Source organism: Bos indicus, chromosome 4 (genome assembly GCF_029378745.1).
Source record: "Bos indicus isolate NIAB-ARS_2022 breed Sahiwal x Tharparkar chromosome 4, NIAB-ARS_B.indTharparkar_mat_pri_1.0, whole genome shotgun sequence".
Lineage (NCBI taxonomy): Eukaryota > Metazoa > Chordata > Mammalia > Artiodactyla > Bovidae > Bos > Bos indicus.
The window spans coordinates 20,788,092-20,811,607 of NC_091763.1; the positions used below are offsets into that span (position 1 = coordinate 20,788,092).

General features: G+C 38.2%; 1 protein-coding gene across 1 annotated transcript in view; it reads right to left on the reverse strand.

Moving 5' to 3' along the window:
* The window catches only part of VWDE (von Willebrand factor D and EGF domains), an 83,829-nt gene that overhangs the window by 51,385 nt on the left and 8,928 nt on the right, over positions 1 to 23,516 (reverse strand). Inside the window, 4 exon segments of the mRNA XM_070787404.1 lie at positions 5,725 to 5,766; positions 5,769 to 5,956; positions 17,328 to 17,473; positions 21,242 to 21,378. Of these exon segments, the coding sequence (XP_070643505.1) occupies positions 5,725 to 5,766; positions 5,769 to 5,956; positions 17,328 to 17,473; positions 21,242 to 21,378 (513 nt within the window).

The following is a 23,516-nucleotide window of genomic DNA, read 5'->3' on the forward strand; positions in this document are numbered from 1 at the left end:
AGATAGTTTTCTTTGTGACATTTGAAGAGTTGTCACACTACCTCTGCAATTGCTACCATCTCCGTAATATCCAAAGGGGCAGCGTCCACGCTGGAAGTGACCATCTGTGGTTGGCACACAGGAAACACCAAGAAAGCAAGGGGATTCAGCACAACTTGATCTTTTGGTCAATCCAGGCTTTTCTGGCAAAACAGTGATGGCTGTAATAAGTGATGATGTAAACCCATCCTTTTATACTGTGTATAACCTTGGGCAGACCTGTTAGTTTGAGAATTACACTCTCCTGCTTCTGTTTGGCTGAGACTCTGGGTAATACTTCACCATGAGAACTGTTCAGGTGAATGCTTAAAGAACTATGGTTGTTTGTAGGAACTGCCAACTCCTCCAGGAAGAGGTTTGCACTAGGGGTATGAGCCACATATTCAAATCTGATATCTGATGGGAAATAGCCTTCTTTGAATGATTAATTTGAGTTGTAATTGATTTTAACGAGAAGTGTGAGAGGTAGTTGGTTGCAGCCAAGAACATTTTCATAGTTGCAGGACTGTGGATTGAGCTCGCACCAAGTAGTGAATGTTCTGTTGACAGTTGATGCAAATTTAACAACCAAAAAAGAAAAAGATGTTAGTCACAGTTAGCATAATATTTATTAATGTTCTGCTCTACCTACAGAGAGCTTCTTTGGTGGCTCAGACGGTAAGGAATCTGCCTGCACTGCAGGAGACCTGGGTTTGATCCCTGGGTGGGGAAGATCCCCTGGAGAACAGAATGGCTACCCACACCAGTATTTTTGCCTGGAGAATTCTACGGACAGAGAAGCCTGGCCTGGTACAGTCCATGGAGGTGCAAAGGGTTGGACACGACTGAGTGACTAACACTTTCTGTAGTATTTAACATTAGGTATTTCATTCCTTCATTTGAAGTCTATTACATGTACATCACTCATTATTAGAGAAATGCAAGTCAAAATTACAATGAGATAGCACCTCAGTTCAGTTCAGTCGCTCAGTCATGTCCGACTCTTTGTGACCCCATGAATCGCAGCACACCAGGCCTCCCTGTCCATCACCAACTCCCGGAGTTCACTCAGACTCACGTCCATCGAGTCAGTGATGCCATCCAGCCATCTCATCCTTTGTCGTCCCCTTCTCCTCCTGCCCCCAATCCCTCCCAGCATCAGAGTTGTTTCTAATGAGTCAACCCTTCTCATGAGGTGGCCAAAGTACTGGAGTTTCAGCTTTAGCATCATTCCTTCCAAAGAAATCCCAGGGCTGATCTCCTTCAGAATGGACTGGTTGGATCTCCTTTCAGTCCAAGGGACTCTCAAGAGTCTTCTCCAACACCACAGTTCAAAAGCATCAATTCTTCAGTGCTCAGCCTTCTTCACAGTCCAACTCTCACATCCATACATGACCACTGGAAAAACCATAGCCTTGACTAGCCAGACCTTTGTTGGCAAAGTAATGTCTCTGCTTTTGAATATGCTATCTAGGTTGGTCATAACTTTCCTTCCAAGGAGTAAGTGTCTTTTAATTTCATGGATGCAGTCACCATCTGCAGTGATTTTGGAGCCCAAAAAGTCTGACACTGTTTCCCCATCTATTTCCCATGAAGTGATGGGACTGGATGCCATGATCTTCGTTTTCTGAATGTTGAGCTTTGAGCCAACTTTTTCACTCTCCACTTTCACTTTCATCAAGAGGCTTTTGAGTTCCTCTCCACTTTTGCCATAAGGGTGGTGTCGTCTGCATGTCTGAGGTTATTGATATTTCTCCCGGCAATCTTGATTCCAGCTTGTGCTTCTTCCAATCCAACGTTTCTCATGATGTACTCTGCATATAAGTTAAATAAGCAGGGTGACAATATACAGCCTGGATGTACTCCTTTTCCTATTTGGAACCAGTCCATTGTTCCATGTCCAGTTCTAACTGTTGCTTCCTGACTTGCATACAGATTTCTCAAGAGGCAGGTCCGATGGTCTGGTATTCCCATCTCTTTCAGAATTTTCCACAGTTTATTAAAAAGGAATGCATTTGAATCTGTTCTAATGAGGTGGACAAAACTAGTGCCTATTATGCAGAGTGAAGTAAGTCAGAAAAAGAAATATAAATATCTTATACTGACACATTTATATGGAATCTGAAGAAATGGCACTGATAAATTTATTTTCAGGGAAGCAATGGATAAACAGACATAGAGAACAGACCTATGGACATGGTGGGAGGAGAGGAGGGAGAAGGCGAGATGTATGCAGAGAGCAACATAGAAATTTACAATACCATATGTAAAATAGATAGCCAATGGGAATTTGCTGTATGACTCAGAGAACTCAAACAGGGGCTCTGCGACAGGCTGAAGGGTGGGATGGGTGGGGAGGTGGGGGGAGATGGGAGAGAGGTCTTGGAGGGAGGGGACATGGGTGTACCTGTGGCTGATTCTTGTTGATATATGACAGAAAACCACAAAATTCTGTAAAGCAATTATACTTCAATATCTAATCCCAAATTAAGCAACCTTCTCATTCAAGGCATTCATCCTCATATATAACCTAAATTCAGGATTCTTTGCAATGTTAGCATATTTTCTCTGCCTTTGGTTCTCTTGTTAGAGAATCATTCTAATGAGGTAACTAGTTTCTGTTTGGTAACATATTAGCAACCAATTCCAGATCATTTGTTTTCATCTAGATGTGAGGTCTTTCTTTTATTCCCCGAATATTCAGGACACTGGTGTGAAACACATTTGGGAACTTGATTTGTATAAGAATACCATCTTTAATAAGATACTGCTCATCCTTTTATTTTGGAGAAGGAAATGGCAACCTACTCCAGTATTCTTGCCTAGAGAATCCTGTGGACAGAGGAGCCTGGGGGCTGCTGTCCATTCGCACAGAGTCTGACACGACTGAAGCGACTTCGCATGCATGCATATTTCAATTAAAATTTTTTTGTTTAAATCTCTTACATGTATAAATGCTATTCTAGGAGTCTTACAGCATTAAAAAGTCAACACATGATTCTTGCCCTCTGAGAACCTGTAATATATTTAGATACACAAGATAACACAGAATATAAAACAGTATAGAAGTATTTGTTTAAAGTTTTAGTATTTCTGCATAAAAAGACAATATAGATAAGGCAGGCCATAGAGATAGAAAAGACACTTTCAAGTACACATTATGTAAAGGATCAGTGGCCAGAATAAACTCTTACAAAACAACAAAAAGTCAAAGAAAAGTTATAAACAGATAAACAACAGAAAAGCAAATTTCAGTGATTATTTAAAAAAAATAATTTGATGATTTTGGCAAGTTTTATCCAAAAACAAACAATGGAAAGATAAAACTAAACAACTCTGTAGATAAGAAAACAGAAAAGATACATACATGAAAATAATTTTAAAGTATATAATAATACATATAATTTTAAACTAAGAATTTGAAATCTCGATGAGTTTTTGCAAAATATAAATGAACTGAAGAAGATAGAGTAGATGACAGAAAAACTACATTGAAAGAAATAGAAAAACAATCTAAAATAACCTCCTAAAATGATGTCAGGACAGCTGATCTAATGGAAAAAAATTTTTACCAAATTTCAAGGAAAGACTATTTTGCAAAACTGTTGGAACATGCACAAAGAGATGAAACATCAACATTTTATCAGAGTGGCATAATCTTATAGTCAGCATTATTTTTGAAAATACACAAATTTAAAATGAAATACTACTATTTTATTTAAGATAAATCAAGTGCAGCTGTGTAGTTATATATTATCACATCAGGATGAAATAGACTTGTATCTCAACTAACATAATTTATTAAGATATAAGTGAAAAAATTAATATGTTAAAAAGTAATTTGATACATCCATTTTTGTTAAAAAAAAAAAATGTCTGAAAGGGATTCCCTGGTGGCTCAGTGATAAAGAATCAGCGTGCCAATGCAGGAAACATGGGTTCAATCCCTGTTCCTGAAAGATCCCACATGCCATGGAGCAGCTAAGCCTGTACACCACAAATATTGAGCCTATGCTCTAAAACCCACAAACCACAACTACTGAGTCCACACACCACAACTACTGAAACCTGATTGCCCTAGAGACTGTGCTCTGAATCAAGAGAAGACATTGCAATCAAGAGAAGCCTGGGCACCGTAACTAGAGAGGAGCCTCTACTCTCTACAACTAGAGAAAAGCCCTCACAGCAACAAAGACCCAGCACAGCCAAAACTAAATAAATAAAAAAGAAAATTATGAAAACATTCTGAAAAAGTTAATCCAGGGGACAGAAGTTATAGCACATAGTTAGTGATGATAAAAAGCATTTGATAAAATGTAAAACCCACTCCTGACTTAAAACCAGAGAATTCTGAGAAAGCAACCAATAAAAGGAAAATTCCAGCAGAAACCTGTAGTGATATCATACTTAGGGGCAAAACATGGAAGAATTCCCACTAAAACCATTAAGAAACAAAACTATTAAGAAACATTCCTGCACACTTTGCACCGGAGGTCCCAGCCGCTACAATCAGAACATAAATTTGAGAGCTGGAAGAGGGCTGTTAGATTGCTCAAGTTCAAGTTTTGCCTCTGTAATTTAAGAACTCTGTAAACATATTGCTTAACCCATCAGTGCCTCTGTTTGCTGCTGCTGCTGCTAAGTCACTTCAGTCGTGTCCGACTTTGTGTGACCCCATAGACGGCAGCCCACCAAGCTCCCTCGTCCTTGGGAATCTCCAGGCAAGAACACTGGAGTGGGTTGCCATTTCCTTCTCCAATGCATGAAAGTGAGAAGTGAAAGTGAAGTCCCTCAGTTTTGTCAGACTCTTAGCGACCCCATGGACTGCAGCCCACCAGGCTCCTCCGTCCATGGGGTTTTCCAGGCAAGAGTACTGGAGTGGGGTGCCATTGCCTTCTCCTGCCTCTGTTTACTCATTTGTAAAATGGAAATGAGTTACTATATATAGCTATTATGAGGATCAGATGAAATAATGTATTAAAAATATTTGCTTAGTGTCGGTACATCATAAAGTTAGACTAAATCCTAGTTACTATAAAAAAGTAAATAGAGACAAACTCACCATTTGCAAAAATATGTTTTACCGACAAAATCAAGACAAGAATAAACCATAGAAGAGTGTAAATAGCGTTAAATAAGGCAGCTGGGTGCATGAATAACTTTAAAATTAGGATACATTTCTTATATTGCAATAATCAACAATACCTTGCAAAATGAACAAATGCAATATCTTGGAAGATAAACAGCTGACATCATAGTATGCAAAGGCATAAAGAAAAGTAATTAGAAACATGCAAGAATAATAGAGTGTTACTGAATAAAACAAGAGTTATAAAGAAAGCACTGTGAAGAAGAAAAGGTCTTATGAAACAGTGAGTTTCACATTTGAGTAGGGTTTGAGTAGATGATGAATGACCAGGAATTTATAGAATATAAGTTTGGAATGATCACTTCCAACCCTAAGTTTCTCTAAAATCACCTTAAATAATTATGCAATTTGTTCCTAACACAACATGACTCATTTATCTAGAATATAAACCAGAGAATTCAAAAGATTAGCAAGAAAAAGGATAATCTGTAAAATGCATTATGTAATCTTAGAACTTTTTGAAAATAAAAATTCCTGAGGGGTAAATATGGGAATCTTCTGAAAAACAAATGAGAGATAATACTTGTCATTAGAGTTTAACTAAAATAATTACTTAATAAAGGCATTTCCATTTGTTGGCTTAACATTCCTCCGTCTCTGGCATATATACCATCCTCTTCCTTAGTTACACTGTTGTCAGACCTTGTGAGAACCACAGTATGTGCAATAAATTCATTTAAAAAGCGTGTTTCAACTATAAATGTATACACGAAACACAGATCAGAGTTAAACTTATGAAACCAAAGCACTGTGAATAAGAACATATAAAAATGCATGTGCATTGAACTCCTTGCAAATTAGATCAGAGAACTAGCTTACACGTCACCTCTTCAGCAGATGCTTCTCTAAGGGACTGAATTGTGTTCCCCAGAATTCATTCGTGGAAGCCCTAAACCTGAATGTGGCTGTATTTGGAGATACTTTTAAGGAGGTGAATAAAGTTGAATGAGGTCATAAGGCATAAATCCTATAGGACTTGGAGAGAAGCCAGAAACCAACCCTGCTGGCAACTTCATCACAAGCTTCCAGTTTCCAGAATTGTAAGAAAACAAATTTCTGCTGTTTAAGTCACCCGGTCTGTGGTATTCTATTATGGCAGCAGAGCTAACAGATGTTCCTATGGTCACACTTACCCAATCAATGTCAACCACCTGTATTCTTTCCATGACCTTTGTTCTTCACACGTATGTGTCTCTTTCCTACACTACTTAGGAACTTCAAGAATAAGAACTGCAATTTATTTACTTTTATAGTTATTGATTTTTGTGTCTACCACAAACTAAGTAAATGACAACCAACAATAAAAGATCAAGTTTGTGTTAACAAGCATCTTGGAGTACAGAATGAAGCAGGGCAAAGGCTAACAGAGTTATGCCAAGAGAACGCACTGGTCATAGCAAACACCCTCTTCCAACAACACAAGAGAAGACTCTACACATGGACATCACCAGATGGTCAACACCAAAATCAGATTGATTATATTCTTTGCAGCCAAAGATGGAGAAGCTCTGTACAGTCAGCAAAAACAAGGCTGGGAGCTGACTGTGGCTCAGATCATCAACTCCTTATTGCCAAATTCAAACTGAAGTTAAAGAAAGTGGAGAAGACCACTAGAACATTCAAGTATGACCTAAATCAAATCCCTTATGATTATACACTGATCTCAGTAGCATATTAGGCACCTACGAACCTAGAGAGTTCCTCTTTCAGTATCCTATAATTTTGCCTTTTCATATTGTTTCATACTGTTCATGGGGTTCTCAAGGCAAGAATACTGAAGTGGTTTGCCATTCCCTTCTCCAGTGGACCACATTCTGTCAGACCTCTCCACCATGACCCGCCCATCTTCGGTGGCCCCACGGGCATGGCTTAGTTTCACTGAGTTAGACAAGGCTGTGGTCTGTGTGATTAGATTGACTAGTTTTCTGTGATTATGGTTTCAGTGTGTCTGCCCTCTGATGCCCTCTTGCAACACCTACCGTCTTACTTGGGTTTCTCTTACCTTGGACGTGGGGTATCTCTTCACAGCTGCTCCAGCAAAGCGCAGCCATTGTTCCTTACCTTGGACGAGGGGTATCTCCTCACCGTCGCCCCTCCTGACCTTGAACGTGGAGTAGCTCCTCTCTGCCCTCCTGTGACCACGCAGCCACCACTCCTTGGATGTGGGATTGTTCCTTTCGGCCGCCGCCCCTGGCCTCAGGTTGGGGATAGCTCCTCTTGGCCGCTCCTGTGCTGTCACAGCCTGGCACTCTCAGCTGTCGCCCCTGACCTTGGACGTGGGGTAGCTCCTCTTGGCCCCTCCTGCGCCGTCGCAGCCTGGCACTCTCAGCTGTCGCCCCTGACCTCGGACTTGGGATAGGTCCTCTCGGCCGCCACCCCTGACCTCAGATTTGGTGTAGCTCCTCTCAGCCACGCTTCTGCCGGGTCCATCACAGCCAGCGTGCTTCTCCAATATGCTACTGGAGATCAGTGGAGAAATAACTCCAGAAAGAATGAAGGGATGGAGCCAAAGCAAAAACGCCACCAGGTGGTGGATGTGACTGGTGATAGAAGCAAGGTCTGATATTGTAAAGAGCAATATTGCATAGAAACCTTGAATGTTAGGTCCATGAATCAAGGCAAACTGGAAGTGGACAAACAGGAGATAGCAAGAGTGAACGTCGACATTCTAGGAATCAGCAAACTAAGATGGACTGGAATGGGTGAATTTAACTCAGATGACCATTATATCTACTACTGCAGGCAGGAATCCCTTAGAAGAAATGGAGTAGCCATCATAGTCCACAAAAGAGTCTGGAATGCAATATTAGGATGCAATCTCAAAAATGACAGATTGATCTCTGTTCAGTATCACAGTAATCCAAGTCTATGCCCCAACCAGTAATGCTAAAGAGGCTGAAGTTGAACGGTTCTATGAAGACCTACAAGACCTTTTAGAACTAACACCCCAAAAAAGATGTCCTTTTCATTATAGGGGACTGGAATGCAAAAGTAGGAAGTCAAGAAACCTGGAGTAACAGGCAAATTTGGCCTTGGAATACTGAATGAAGCAGGGCAAAGACTAATAGAGTTTTGCCAAGGAAATGCACTGGTCATAGCAAACACCCTCTTCCAACAACACAAGAGAAGACTCTACACATGGACATCACCAGATTGTCAACACCAAAATCAGATCAATTATATTCTTTGCAGCCAAAAATGGAGAAGCTTTATAGAATTAGCAAAAACAAGACTATTTAAGGGCCTAGATCTGATAGATAGAGTGCCTGATGAACTATGGAATGAGGTTCATGACATTGAACAGGAGACAGGGATCAAGACCATCCCCATGGAAAAGAAATGCAAAAAAGCAAAATGGCTGTCTGAGGAGGACTTACAAATAGCTGTGAAAAGAAGAGAAGCGAAAAGCAAAGGAGAAAAGGAAAGATATAAGCATCTGAATGGAGAGTTCCAAAGAATAGCAAGGAGAGATAAGAAAGCCTTCCTCAGCGATCAATGCAAAGAAATAGAGGAAAACAACAGAATGGGAAAGACTAGAGATCTCTACAAGAAAATTAGAGATACTAAGGCAACATTTCATGCAAAGATGAGCTTGTTAAAGGACAGAAATGGTATGGACCAAACAGAAGCAGAAGATATTAAGAAGAGGTGGCAAAAATACACAGAAGAACTGTACAAAAAAGATCTTCACAACCCAGATAATCATGATGGCATGATCACTGACCTAGAGCCAGACATCCTGGAATGTGAAGTCAACTGGGCCTTAGGAAGCATCACTATGAACAAAGCTAGTGGAGGTGATGGAATTCCAGTTGAGTTATTTCAAATCCTGAAAGATGATGCTATGAAAGTGCTGCACTCAATATGTCAGCAAATTTGGAAAACTCAGCAGTGGCCACAGGACTGGAAAAGGTCAGTTTTCATTCCAATCCCAAAGAAAGGCAATGCCAAAGAATGCTCAAACTACCACACAATTGCACTCATCTCACACGCTAGTAAAGTGATGCTCAAAATTCTCCAAGCCAGGCTACATCAGTATGTGAACTGTGAACTTCCTGATGTTCAAGCTGGTTTTAGAAAAGGCAGAGGAACCAGAGATCAAATCGCCAACATCCTGGTGGATCACCAAAAAAGCAAGACAGTTCCAGAAAAACATCTATTTCTGATTTATTGACTATACCAAAGCCTTTGACTGTGTGGATCACAATAAACTGTAGAAAATTCTGAAAGAGATAGGAATACCAGACCACCTGACGTGCCTCTTGAGAAAGTATGGACAGAGGTTCGTGACATTGTACAGGAGTCAGGGATCAAGACCATCCCCATGGAAAAGAAATGCAAAAGAGCAAAATGGCTGTCTGAGGAGGCCTTACAAATAGCTGTGAAAAGAAGAGAAGTGAAAAGCAAAGGAGAAAAGGAAAGATATAAGCATCTGAAGGGAGAATTTCAAAGAATAGCAAAGAGAGATAAGAAAGCCTTCCTCAGCGATCAATGCAAAGAAATAGAGGAAAACAACAGAATGGGAAAGACTAGAGATCTCTTAAAGAAAATTAGGGATACCAAGGGAACATTTCATGCAAAGATGGGCTCAATAAAGGACAGAAATGGCATGGACCAAACAGAAGCAGAAGATATTAAGAAGAGGTGAGGAAGCAACAATTAGAACTGGACATGGAACAACATATGTTTCCAAATAGGTAAAGGAGTACGTCAAGGCTGTATATTGTCACCCTGCTTATTTGAATTATATGCAGGGTACATCATAAGAAACACTGGGCTGGATGAGGCACAAGCTGGAATCAAGATTGCCAGGAGAAATATCAATAACCTTAGATAGGAATTTGACACCACTCTTATGGCAGAAAGGGAAGAAGAACTAAAGAGCCTCTTGATGGAAGTGAAAGAGGAGAGTGAAAAAGTTGGCTTAAAGCACAACATTCAGAAAACTAAGATCATAGCATCTGGTCCCATCACTTCATGGCAAATAGATGGGGAAACAGTGGCTGACTTTATTTTTTTGGGCTCCAAAATCACTGCAGATGGTGACTGCAGCCATGAAATGAAAAGACGCTTACTCCTTGGAAGGAAAGTTATGACCAATCTAGATAGCATATTCAAAAGCAGAGACATTACTTTGCCAACAAAGGTCCATCTAGTCAAGGCTATGGTTTTTCCTGTGGTCATGTATGGATGTGAGAGTTGGACTGTGAAGAAGGCTGAGAGCCGAAGAATTGATGCTTTTGAACTGTGGTGTTGGAGAAGACTCTTGAGAGTCCCTTGGACTGCAAGGAGATCCAACCAGTCCATTCTGAAGATCAGCCTTGGGATTTCTTTGAAAGGAATGTTGCTAAAGCTGAAACTCCAGTACTTTGGCCACCTCATGCGAAGAGTTGACTCATTGGAAAAGACTCTGATGCTGGGAGGGATTGGGGGCAGGAGGAGAAGGGGATGACAGAGGATGAGATGGCTGGATGGCATCACTGACTCGATGGACGTGAGTCTGAGTGTGAACTCCGGTAGTTGGTGATGGACAGGGAGGCCTGGTGTGCTGCGATTCATGGGTCGCAAAGAGTCAGACACGACTGAGCGACTGAACTGAACTGAACTTGCCCCTGTATGTCCTTATAATACTGACTGATTTTAATTTCCCCACCTTTCAATATGGGGGTCTTGGAACAGATAATTCAATGCCCCTTATATCTTTGAACACTGTGAATTTATGATGAATCAGTCATAACAAAGCCATTAAAAAAAGACACCAATTCAGAAGTTACATTGTGTTTCTCTTATTTCTTGCACTAAATTCTTCCCCACATTTCTACTCTTCCCATAATATCCCAAGTCTTGCACCTGAGCAATGACTCATATGGTCTAACACAATAATGAAAATTGCACTTTCAATAACGTACATGGTGACATTACAAAGCACTATGTAAATATAACGCTTTATGACTCCTTAGATAAAATTACATGGGACCAGGGAGTAATTATATCTTGTTGTATTTTGTGATGCCTGGCCTTATTAAAAAAGAGAATGTGAGAAACACCTATATCGAATCATACATGGCTATATTTAAAGAAGTAAAGAAATTATATGGTACATGACTATAATTTGGGTAGTTTTTTTAGGTGGAACAAAGCATCCAGAAATCATCCATACCCAATATTATGCTCAGAATGTCACAGAATAATAGTGCTGGGTTTGTGTTCTTTATTACATATTAAAATAAAAATCCCATATCTATTGTACTGCAATCATAGAGATTATATATAATGAAAACATTTCATCTTATATTTCCTTGCAGCAAAATAAATTATGCAATTAAGAAAAATCCTAAATTACACAGTATTCATCTTAAAAAAACATTTATGTAACCCATGATTTTAAATTGTTTTTAAATATTTGGGTTAAAAAGAATAACTTACTTTCTAAAAATGACCATGTAAATTTTGAAATTTTAGGTCTACAAATTGAACAAGGGCTGGTAGGATTTTTATCCCCTTCAATGTAGCAGAGTCCATTGATAATGCAAACATTTTCCTAATGGAGATTTTTTAAAAAGGAAAACACCAATCAAGATACAACTAGTTAGTGTTTAGGAAAAAAAATACACAATACATAAAAGAAAGCAACATATATGTTGATGATTCCAACAAATGCAATTTATAAGTCTGTATTGATTAGCAAACATTTTTTTCACTTTAGAAAACATTTTTTTGTATATTCTGATCATAAATGCATCTTAGAAAACAAATAATTTCCTCTATGTGTTAATGGAACTGATCAATATGAAAGGAATAAGAAAATTTATAAATAACATGGGAATAAAGCATCACTTTTCTTTCTTTTTACTGCTAAACTCACACAGGAAGTGTTTTATTTACAAATAAAAACAGACTCTTTTCCCCTGCATATCTAGGAATTAGATTGGTTTATAGTTATTCTCCCTTCCTCCAGGAGCCCACTAGTCCTTTGAACATGGCAAGACTAAACTAGATCCCTGGCATAGTCATCCATACTTGATAATGGATGCTATTACACAAATAGTGGAGAGAAATGCTGACATGCAAAGAAATAATCATAAATGTAGAAATCATTTTTAACTTGGGAAGAAGATCAAATTTTGTCCAGGATATATAAACTTGCTCATTCTACCAAATCTCCTTGACATCACTTGGAACACTGCACAAAAATGAGAACAAAATAGCCCCAAGAGGTTAAAACAACTGTGAATAACAACATTTGAAGAGTAATTATTTCAGGACATATGGAAATGTAATATTTGGAGGGAAAGAAAATCAAACAACTTCTCAAAAACAGAAATTTCTTATTGATGTGATCTGATTGTTAATCTCAAGAAGAAAATTTTAAAAATCTGAGGAAAGGGAGGCAGAGGATGAGATGTTATAGTATTACCAACTCAATGGACATGAATTTGAGCAAACTCTGGGAGATAGTGAAGGACAGGAAAGCCTGGCGTGCTGCAGTCTATGGGGGCACAAAGAGTCAGACATGACTTAGTGACCGAACAACAGATACATGAAAACTATTTTATATGCTTCTTAGTTCTGAAGAGCCAGGTGATATTACACACATGGTATCACTTAAATCAGCAACTGACATAGAAAAGAAACCTGTTGATAAGCCTAGTGGACTGGATATAGATTAAAAAGGATATGGGTGAGAAGTTTCAGCCCAGGCTGTGCTGTTCTGTTATCCCTTAAATGGTAGATATTTGCATGGTTCAATGAGCTTAGCGGCCACAGGAAACTCCCTTTGAAAGTGTTACCTTCACATTTTACAAATTCTGTCTAAATGCATGTCATTTGCCACAAAGAAGATAAAGTAACCATAAGGCAGCATTTTATTGGAAAATCACTATTACTACTTTTAAAATGTGTGTAGGAAAGAAAATTCAACCTGAACCTCTTGTTTTGATGTTTCAGGAGTAAACCTGTCACTTCAAAATTTTTAAGGCAGAAACTCAGCCATTTTAACAGGAGTTATAGGCAGAAGAACAATTTTGATTTAATCTTGAATAACCTTGAAGAAGGCTTTTCTCTATTAGTATTTGTGATATGAAAGTGAAAACTTACATTAATATTCCAGCAGTACAGGAAAAGAAAAAGCTATGATGCAAATGTGAAAATAATGGAAAAGTTACATACCTGGCGGCTGCAACGGGCGCGGCATAGCGCAGGTGGCTGCGACGGGCACGCCACGTCCGAGGTCAGGGGCAGAAGCTGGGAGGACCCCATGCCCAAAGGGCGGCGGCCAAGAGGAGTTACCCCACGCCCGAGGTCAGGGGAGGCGACCGAGAGTACCAGACTGCGATGGCACGGGAACAGCCGAGAGGAGCTACTGCACGTCCGAGGTCAGGGGCGGCGGCCGGTAGGAGCTACCCCTCGCCCCTAAGCCTGAGGCCAGGGGCAGCAGACTGGAGGAGCTACCCCACGCCCCCACGCCCAAGACCAGGGGCAGCAACGAGAGGAGTGACCTGGAGCCATGGCTGCGCGGGCGCAGGAGGGCCTAGAGGAGCTATACCACATTGAAGGTCAGGAAGGGCAGCGGTGAGGAGATACCCCTCATCCAAGATAAGGAGCAATGGCTGCACTTTGCCGGAGCAGCCGTGAAGAGATACCGCACGCCCAAGATAAGAGAAACCCAAATAAGACAGTAGGTGTTGCAAGAGGGCATCAGAGGTCAAACACACTGAAACCATACTCACAGAAAACTAGTCAATCTAATCACACTAGGACCACAGCCTTGTCTAACTCAATGAAACTAAACCATGCCCGTGGGGCAATCCAAGACGGGCGGGTCATGGTGAAGAGACTTGACAGAATGTGGTCCACTGGAGAAGGGAATGGCAAACCACTTGAGTATTCTTGCCTTGAGAACCCCATGAACAGTATGAAAAGGCAAAATCATAGGATACTGAAAGAGAAACTCCCCAGGTCAGTAGGTGCCCAATATGCTACTGGAGATCAGTGGAGAAATAACTCCAGAAAGAATGAAGGGATGGAGCCAAAGCAAAAACAATACCCAACTGTGGATGTGACTGGTGATAGAAGCAAGGTCTGATGCTGTAAAGAGCAATATTTCATAGGAACCTGGAATGTTAGGTCCATGAATCAAGGCAAATTGGAAGTGGTCAAACAAGAGATGGCAAGAGTGAATGTCGACATTCTAGGAATCAGTGAACTGAAATGGACTGGAATGGGTGAATTTAACTCATATGACCATTATATCTACCACTGCGGGCAGGAATCCCTCAGAAGAAATGGAGTGGCCATCATGGTCAACAAAAGAGTCCAAAATGCAGTACTTGGATGCAATCTCAAAAACGACAGTATGATCTCTGTTCGTTTCCAAGGCAAACCATTCAATATCACAGGAATCCAAGTCTATGCCCCAACCAGTAATGCTGAAGAAGCTGAAGTTGAATGGTTCTATGAAGACCTACAAGACCTTTTAGAACTAACACCCAAAAAAGATGTCCTTTTCATTATAGGGGACTGGAATGCAAAAGTAGGAAGTCAAGAAACACCTGGAGTAACAGGCAAATTTGGCCTTGGAATACAGAATGAAGCAGGGCAAAGACTAATAGAGTTTTGCCAAGAAAATACACTGGTCATAACAAACACCCTCTTCCAAAACACAAGAGAAGACTCTATACATGGACATCACCAGATGGTCAACACCAAAATCAGATTGATTATATTCTTTGCAGCCAAAGATGGAGAAGCTCTATACAGTCAGCAAAAACAAGACCAGGAGCTGACTGTGGCTCAGACCATGAACTCCTTATTGCCAAATTCAGACTGAAATTGAAGAAAGTAGGGGAAAACCACTAGACCATTCAGGTATGACCTAAATCAAATCCCTTATGATTATACAGTGGAAGTGAGAAATAGATTTAAGGGCCTAGATCTGATACATAGAGTGCCTGATGAACTATGGACTGAGGTTCGTGACATTGTACAAGAGACAGGGATCAAGACCATTCCTATAGAAAAGAAATGCAACAAAGCAAAATGGCTGTCTGGGGAGGCCTTACAAATAGCTGTGAACAGAAGAGTAGCAAAAAGCAAAGGAGAAAAGGAAAGATATAAACATCTCAATGCAGAGTTCCAAAGAATAGCAAGAAAGCCTTTGTCAGCGATCAATGCAAAGAAATAGAAGAAAACAACAGACTGGGAAAGACTAGGGATCTCTTCAACAAAATCAGAGATACCAAAGGAATATTTCATGAAAAGACGAGCTCGTTAAAGGACAAAAATGGTATGGACCTAACAGAAGCAGAAGATATTAAGAAGAGATGGCAAGAATACACAGAAGAACTGTACAAAAAAGATCTTAACAACCCAGATAATCACGATGGTGTGATTACTGACCTAGAGCCAGACATCTTTGAATGTGAAGTCAACTGGGCCTTAGAAAGCATCACTACGAACAAAGCTAGTGGAGGTGATGGAATTCCAGTTGAGCTATTCCAAATCCTGAAAGATGATGCTGTGAAAGTGCTGCATTCAATATGCCAGCAAATTTGGAAAACTCAGCAGTGGCCACAGGACTGGAAAAGGTCAGTTTTCATTCCAATCCCAAAGAAAGGCAATGCCAAAGAATACTCAAACTACCACACAATTGCACTCATCTCACACGCTAGTAAAGTAACGCTCAAAATTCTCCAAGCCAGGCTTCAGCAATATGTGAACCGTGAACTTCCTGATGTTCAAGCTGGTTTTAGAAATGGCAGAGGAACCAGAGATCAAATTGCCAACATCCGCTGGATCATAGAAAAAGCAAGAGAGTTCCAGAAAAACATCTACTTCTGCTTTATTGACTATGCCAAAGCCTTTGACTGTGTAGATCACAATAAACTGGAAAATTCTGAAAGAGATGGGAATACCAGACCACCTGACCTGCCTCTTGAGAAATCTGTATGCAGGTCAGGAAGCAACAGTTAGAACTGGACATGGAACAACAGACAGGTTCCAAATAGGAAAAGGATTTCATCAAGGCTGTATGTTGTCACCCTGTTTATTTAACTTATATGCAGAGTACATCATAAGAAACACTGAGCTGGAAGAAACACAAACTGGAATCAAGATTTCCAGGAGAAATATCAGTAACCTCAGATATGCAGATGACACCACCCTTATGGCAGAAAGTGAAGAGGAACTAAAAAGCCTCTTGATGAAAGTGAAAGAGGAGAGTGAAAAAATTGCCTTAAAGCTCAACATGCAGAAAACGAAGATCATGGCATCCGGTCCCACCGCTTCATGGGAAATAGATGGGGAAACAGTGGAAACAGTGTCAGACTTTATTTTTCTGGGCTCCAAAATCACTGCAGATGGTGACTGAAGCCATGAAATTAAAAGACGCTTACTCTTTGGAAGAAAAGTTATGACCAACCTAGATAGCATATTCAAAAGCAGAGACATTACTTTGCCAACAAAGGTTCGTCTAGTCAAGGCTATGGTTTTTCCTGTGGTCATGTATGGATGTGAGAGTTGGACTGTGAAGAAGGCTGAGCGCCGAAGAATTGATGCTTTTGAACTGTGGTGTTGGAGAAGACTCTTGAGAGTCCCTTGGACTGCAAGGAGATCCAACCAGTCCATTCTGAAGGAGATCAGCCCCGGGATTTCTTTGGAAGGAATGATGCTAAAGCTGAAACTCCAGTACTTTGGCCACCTCATAAGAAGAGTTGACTCATTGGAAAAGACTCTGATGCTGGGAGGGATTGGGGGCAAGAGGAGAAGGGGACGACAGAGGATGAGATGGCTGGATGGCATCACTGACTCAATGGACGTGAGTCTGAGTGAACTCCGGGAGTTGGTGATGGACAGGAAGGCCTGGCGTGCTGCGATTCATGGGGTCGCAAAGAGTCAGACATGACTGAGCGACTGATCTGATCTGATCTAGTACCTAAGTCCTTTTCATAGAGACCACTAACTTGACAAGCTCCATCATATATGATCATTATTTTGGGATTACTGAACCTATAACTATTGTTAGATACCTGCAAGATATATGTAGTTCTATAATCAGATAATTTGTTCTAAGTATAATATTATAAATTCATTATGAAATTTTAATACATAAATATTTTATTTATAAATATGAGGATATCTTTTCTTTTTTACCTTTATTTGCCACTTCATGATTGGTTTATCACTCATTATATCTATGGTACTAGACTGCTGAACATCAGCGGGCAACTGACAATCAACAGTCCTGCTGTTTTGAAAAACAGTGTATGTGTAGAGGGCCTCTTCAAGGACCCATTTACTGCTATTAAACTGAAAGCGTAATGAAAAATCAATTAACCTCTGTTAGATCATGGAAATGCTTTGCCAGTGAGTCGCATATAACCAAAATATTAATTTTAAAATATGTGCCTGGTATAATGGAATGCATAATAAAGAAAGAAAACTGACATTGACAGTTTTATTCAGAATACATATGCATCCTAATTTGATATAAATTGCTTTTAATGACTCACACACTTCTTGTGGGTTCAAATCAAATAACTTACCAATATTAGCCATAAATAATGGATCCCAAGTAATGACTTTTGTAGCAAGAAGAAACATTTTTGACTATGTAGTTGATACATAGCAGACTGGTTTTCTACCCAGAAAATCCTTCACTTCTCTTGACCCCATCTTCTACTTGAAACCGCCCTTTCTGCCTCCATATACATGGTTTTCAAAGGGCTTCTCATTTTCTTACATGACCCACCTCCCTTGACTACATCTGACTGGTCCGTAGGTAGACCAAAGCTATGCCAATGCTTATTTCAGATGTTTTAACTTCGTACCATAGAGGATGTTAAGCCAGCCTGGAGGCTTGAGTTACAAGATAAAAAGCTATGGAGCTGTTGATGGCCATGTTTATCACTCTTGGAGAAAGGTAATACCTAGTGAAAGGGAAAAATGAAGCTCACAAACAGAGACAAGCAGGACCATGACAGATACACACACACATACAAATGCAGACAAACTGAGTCTTCATGGTGTTTAAGTCCCAAGTTTAATTCTTTTTTTCCTGAGAATTCAGCAGTCAGGTTCCTATTGGGGTTTTGTGAAAAATGCATTTTCCTCATAATATCATTTTGCTCAAGCTAGTTCAATTTATGTAACTTAAAACTAAATATATTCTAACCAATTCACCACATTTAATAACTCAACGTCATATCATACTTAAACTTTAAATACTATTTTTCAGTATTGAATTGCATTGGTATCTAAAGAAGTAAAGCAAGAATAACGTTCTGGCTACATAACAACACAGAAAAAGGATATATTTTATTACTAAAATTTAGGTTCAGATATTTAAAAAGTTTATGCCTTGGAATGTTTTTAAGGGCTCAGAAATAGGAGTATACTGATGTTTCAATATTACAGGTCAGCAGGAAAAAAAAAGCAAGAACATACTAGTCTATGGCTAGCAGAAGCTATCTTGCTGAAAGAGTGAGCCCCATAACACATCTCCATGTTTAAGGGACTGTGTACAGTCTGGCCTAGCAGATAAATCAGTGGTTCCCTTCCAGCAGAGGCGGATGACAACAATCATCAGACGGTAGTCATGATATTGACACTTAGATGGATGTATGGACTCTTGTTTTGGTTTTGGGTGTTGGAACAAGACTCCAGGCAATGACCAGGAATACAGGGGTTATTTCCACTCTTCTGTTTAGAAAGCCTACTCCAAATGAAGAATAAACAGGGTTCTCTTTCTTTTCCATTCAACAGTATTTTGTGAGTATCTGTATGGAATCCCTAGTGGCTCAGACAGTAAAGAGTCTGCCTGAATGCAGGAGACCTGGGTTGGATCCCTGGGGAAGGGAATGGCAACCCACTCCAGTATTCTTGCCTGGAAAATCCCATGGACCTGGTGGGCTACAGTCCATAGAGTCACAAAGAGTCAGACACAACTAAGTGACTAACACTCACTTTCTTTCATATGGAATGAGAATATTCTAAAAGAAAGAGATCACAGAGGAAAGAAAAACAAAATACTTTCTTATTGTTATAACCAAGATTCAAATAAGGTGTAATGAGAGAAAGAAGCCGCTAAGTCTAACTAGCATGGTCAAGGAAGGCTTCAAAAAAGGAACAGCACTTCTCTTGAAAGTGAAAAAGGAGACTGCCTTTTGGATACTGGGAGCAGAAATAGATGAGTGTAATTTAGGAAGCCTGGAGGGGGATACCATGTGATAAAACAGTAATGCAGGAAAAAGCATGGGATTTTCCTAGAGTACAGGAGTTCACACCTGGAAAAACAGACAATAGCTGGATCATGAAGGGTCATTTGTTTCTAGGATAGCAACTTAAGTTTAATCCTATCAGTAAGTGACGGGATTCTTAATTCTGGATCACTTAAGTGATCCAGTTCTTAAAAATTGGATTCTGTAAAGTCCTAGATGCTTTTAGGATGAATGAAGAAAATGACTGGGTGGATGGAGCTCTAGACAAAAACTTGTTAAAAATGACTACTGCAAAAGTAAAAAAGAACATCTGTATTATGCTACCATTCATGGGAAAAAAGAAATTTACATTCTCCTCTGTGCAAAAGAAATACAATAAGAATAAAAAAAACAATGGATACATTTGGAAAATGGATGGGAACAGGATGGAAAGAAGGAGCAATGGGGAGAGGAACACAAGGATGAGAAGAAAGTGACACTTCTCTGCAGTGTATACCTTTTGTATGGCATCAACTATTAGAACCACGATAATATATCACATACCTTCCAAATAAGTATATAACTAAAATCAACCAGAGTGTGAAGGAAATTCAAAGTGGAATACAAATACTATAAAAAGAAATCCAACAGTATTACAAATAAAATACATAAACATTCTAAACAGTGTGAGAAAGAAAATAGTTAATGTATGTAATTTTGATTCTTGTTAATATATATATATATATTATATATATATATTTTCCTATAGTTCTGTATAGAGTTAGAGAATTCCAGAGTATACTCTTTATCAGATATTTGAAGGAGGGAAGTAGTATGAGAAGAAGTAGCACAGTAAAAAGTATATCTGAAAGAACAAAATGTACTTTCCAAGAGAATATAAACCTATAAAATTCTCTCATCAGATCACTTAATTGGACTGTGATGATCACATTTGATGTGATGTGGTATGATGTGGTGATAACATGTGGTTTATTCTGCCAAGAACAATATAATGACAACTTTCGTGAGCAACACTAAAGTGAATGAAATAATATATATTACATTTTCTATTACATGTCTTATTATTTCACTGAGGTTAAAATATTTCATGGCTCATTTGGAAAGGCTCTACTCAAAATCTTGCAATAAGCATAACTCTTACGTATAACTATTTGACAAAGACACATACAAAAGTTATTTCCTCCTCAAATTCTCAATCTCAGAATGAATTGAGAGAAAAGTTTAAAAAAATGCTAAATTATGATTTACTATTGTAAGCTTCTAGCTTACCCAACGTAATAAGTACTTTCTAAATTAAAAATGCTCCTTAAAATTCCACAAATAAAAGGAAGATCATATAAATATCATCAAAAATAAAGTATAATTTGATGCACTAATATTAAAACTGAGTGACCATGTCTGTCTTATGTGGCTTCAAGAAAGAAAAACACTTTTTTTTTTTGCAATTTTCCCATATGAAATCCATATTAAGGGAAATATAAAGGATGAGCACAATTATTCCTAACTTTTTGGTTTGTAAAAGGGAATTGTTCATATCTCTAAATCCTATAATTTAAGCAAAGTGTCTTCGATTAAAATGACCTCCATTCCTTGTGTTTTTACATTTCAATAAAGATGCTGATATCATTTGATATTATTTTAATTTTTTATTGAGACTGAAATAGTGAGCTAATGCCTCAATAAAAATGATAAAAAACAGGAGAAGCTTTATGGTTAAGCAACTTAACAGTTTTCCTGTTCAGCTCTCTGAGGATATGACATCCTTTGAGTTTATGTTGCTAATTGATACTCCAAACTAAAGAAAATTAACCTGAATAACTCATGAACTTAATTGTTTTTGACATTATAATTAACATACCTTCAGTTTAGTAACTTCACATTTAATTGAAGGTGATTCTTTGAAGCCTTGACCAAAAACTCTCACCATCACACAGTTATATTTTCAAATATTACAGAATCCAGCATTCTCAAGTTCTATAATCTCAGGAACCTTGTCTTCAGAAAAAAATGATTAAAAAATAGAACATATTTTCTTTAACTCCAGAAAAAATTATTTTCAAGGCCAAAATTAAAAGCATATGTAAAATAATATTTTAAAGTCTATCCCCAATATTATTTAGCACATTAATTAAACAGTTACATGTTAACAGTAATCTAGTATTAAAAGAAGTACTACCTACTATTCAGCCAATAGAAATAGCATTACAGATATTATCAGTGCCCAATTACACAGGTTTAATTAATATTTTAATAATATTTGATACCAAATAATACAAGTATTAACAAATTACTGCCACCTGGCGTATGTTTTGCTTTGCCATTTGGTTTATGTCATAGAGACACGTTACAGAAAAAATGCTCTTATAAAAATAGGTTATGAAAAAATGCCCTTGTAATAAGATAATGTATTTAGCAATGCAATGTATTAAATTAAAAAACAATTCTTACATAACTTTTAGGAAAGAATTATCAAATTTTGTGCATGCTGTTGTCCCAGTATTGTTGCTATTTTTATGTATTATTGCTATCGTACTTGATACCATAATCTTAGGTATACTTCTCAGTCGTAGGAGAAAATAATTTATCAGTCAGAGTCAGATGACCTTCTTATGGTATTTCTCTCCTTCTGGTCATGGTAAGATTATTCATTATCTCTATCAGTAAGATCTAGTGGTTAAAATAGATAAATGCATTATCTATTAAAATAGATAAATGCATAAAGTCATTGAATCCTTTAAGAACTGTCAAGATCTACATGAATATAACTTTAAAAGCAATAGGATATAAAAATCCTGCTATTTGTATTTAGAGTTCTAAAATATTTATGAAAATTTAGAAAAATAATATTCTTTTATATATTCAGATGTTTACACAGCAACTTCTATTTTTCTGCTGTTATTCTAAATGTTGGAGATATAATCATGAACAAAATAGTCTTGGCCTTCCTGATACTTACATTCTATTATGAGAGGACAAAAAAGAAAAAATAAATATGAAGTGTATCCCATAAGACAGTGGAGAAAAAGTATATTTTCAAGACAATGGAGAAAATGTATATTAACTATTAATGCATTAAGGGAGATAAATTCTATGGGGTTGTGTGAGAAAAACTATTTTATTTAGAATGACCATGGAAGGATTTTATATGATAATATGATATTTGAATAGAAAAGACAAGGAAGTCAGTCATGAAGATATGTGGAAGAATGTGTCAGTGAGAGGGAGTGATAAGTCCAAAGGTCCTGAGGGAGAAGCAGGCTGGCCTTTATTAGGAACAGTAAAGCTTCCACTAGAGAACACTGGAAAGTAATGACCTATGGAGGAATGGTGGATGAGTTCAGTGAGAGAGGAGTCTCAGATTATACATGGTCTTCTAAGCTATAGTAGGGCCTGCCAATTTTACTCTGAAAGTGATGAAGAGCCAACAAAGGGATTTAAGCAGAGGAATAGTACAGTCTGACTTAACATTTCAAAGGAATCACTGCATGAAGAATAAACTTTAAGAGAATCTAAAATAATTAAGGGAGAGATAATGGTGGCTTGGACTAAGTTGGTAGCAGGGAAAGAGATAAAATTCTTTGATACTAGAGGTGAATTTGCTTCTGATGGATCAAACATGAGGCTTGATATAAAAAGAAAAGTCAAAGTGACTATGAGTTTTTAACATGAACAATTGAGGAAAGAAGTTTGCATTTACTGAGATGGAAAAGAGCAGGTTGGTGGTGGTAGGAGGAAAATCAGGAGTTATTGGTTTAATGATTATGAGAATCAAACTGACTTTCTAATGTCTTCCTCTAATTTACTGGGACAAAATAATGAGTACCATTTAGACAGATTAGAAAAAAAACTAAGCATATTAGTAAAATGAGCAAAATATAAAGTTTTATCTTTATATATTTTATATATTGAAGTTTAATCTCCATATTGATCCTTTCACTGAGATATTTTGTTTATGCTCCTTTTGTTAAATAATTTACACTAAAGCAAATATTTTATACAATTAAAACAGCTAGAAATGTTGAGGATAATGTTTCCAAAATAATATCTCTGATAATAATTATTTCATGTAGAGCTAGACTGCCGAGTAATTAATTTACACAGATAAATATAATTCCAGAAGAGAACAGATTCCT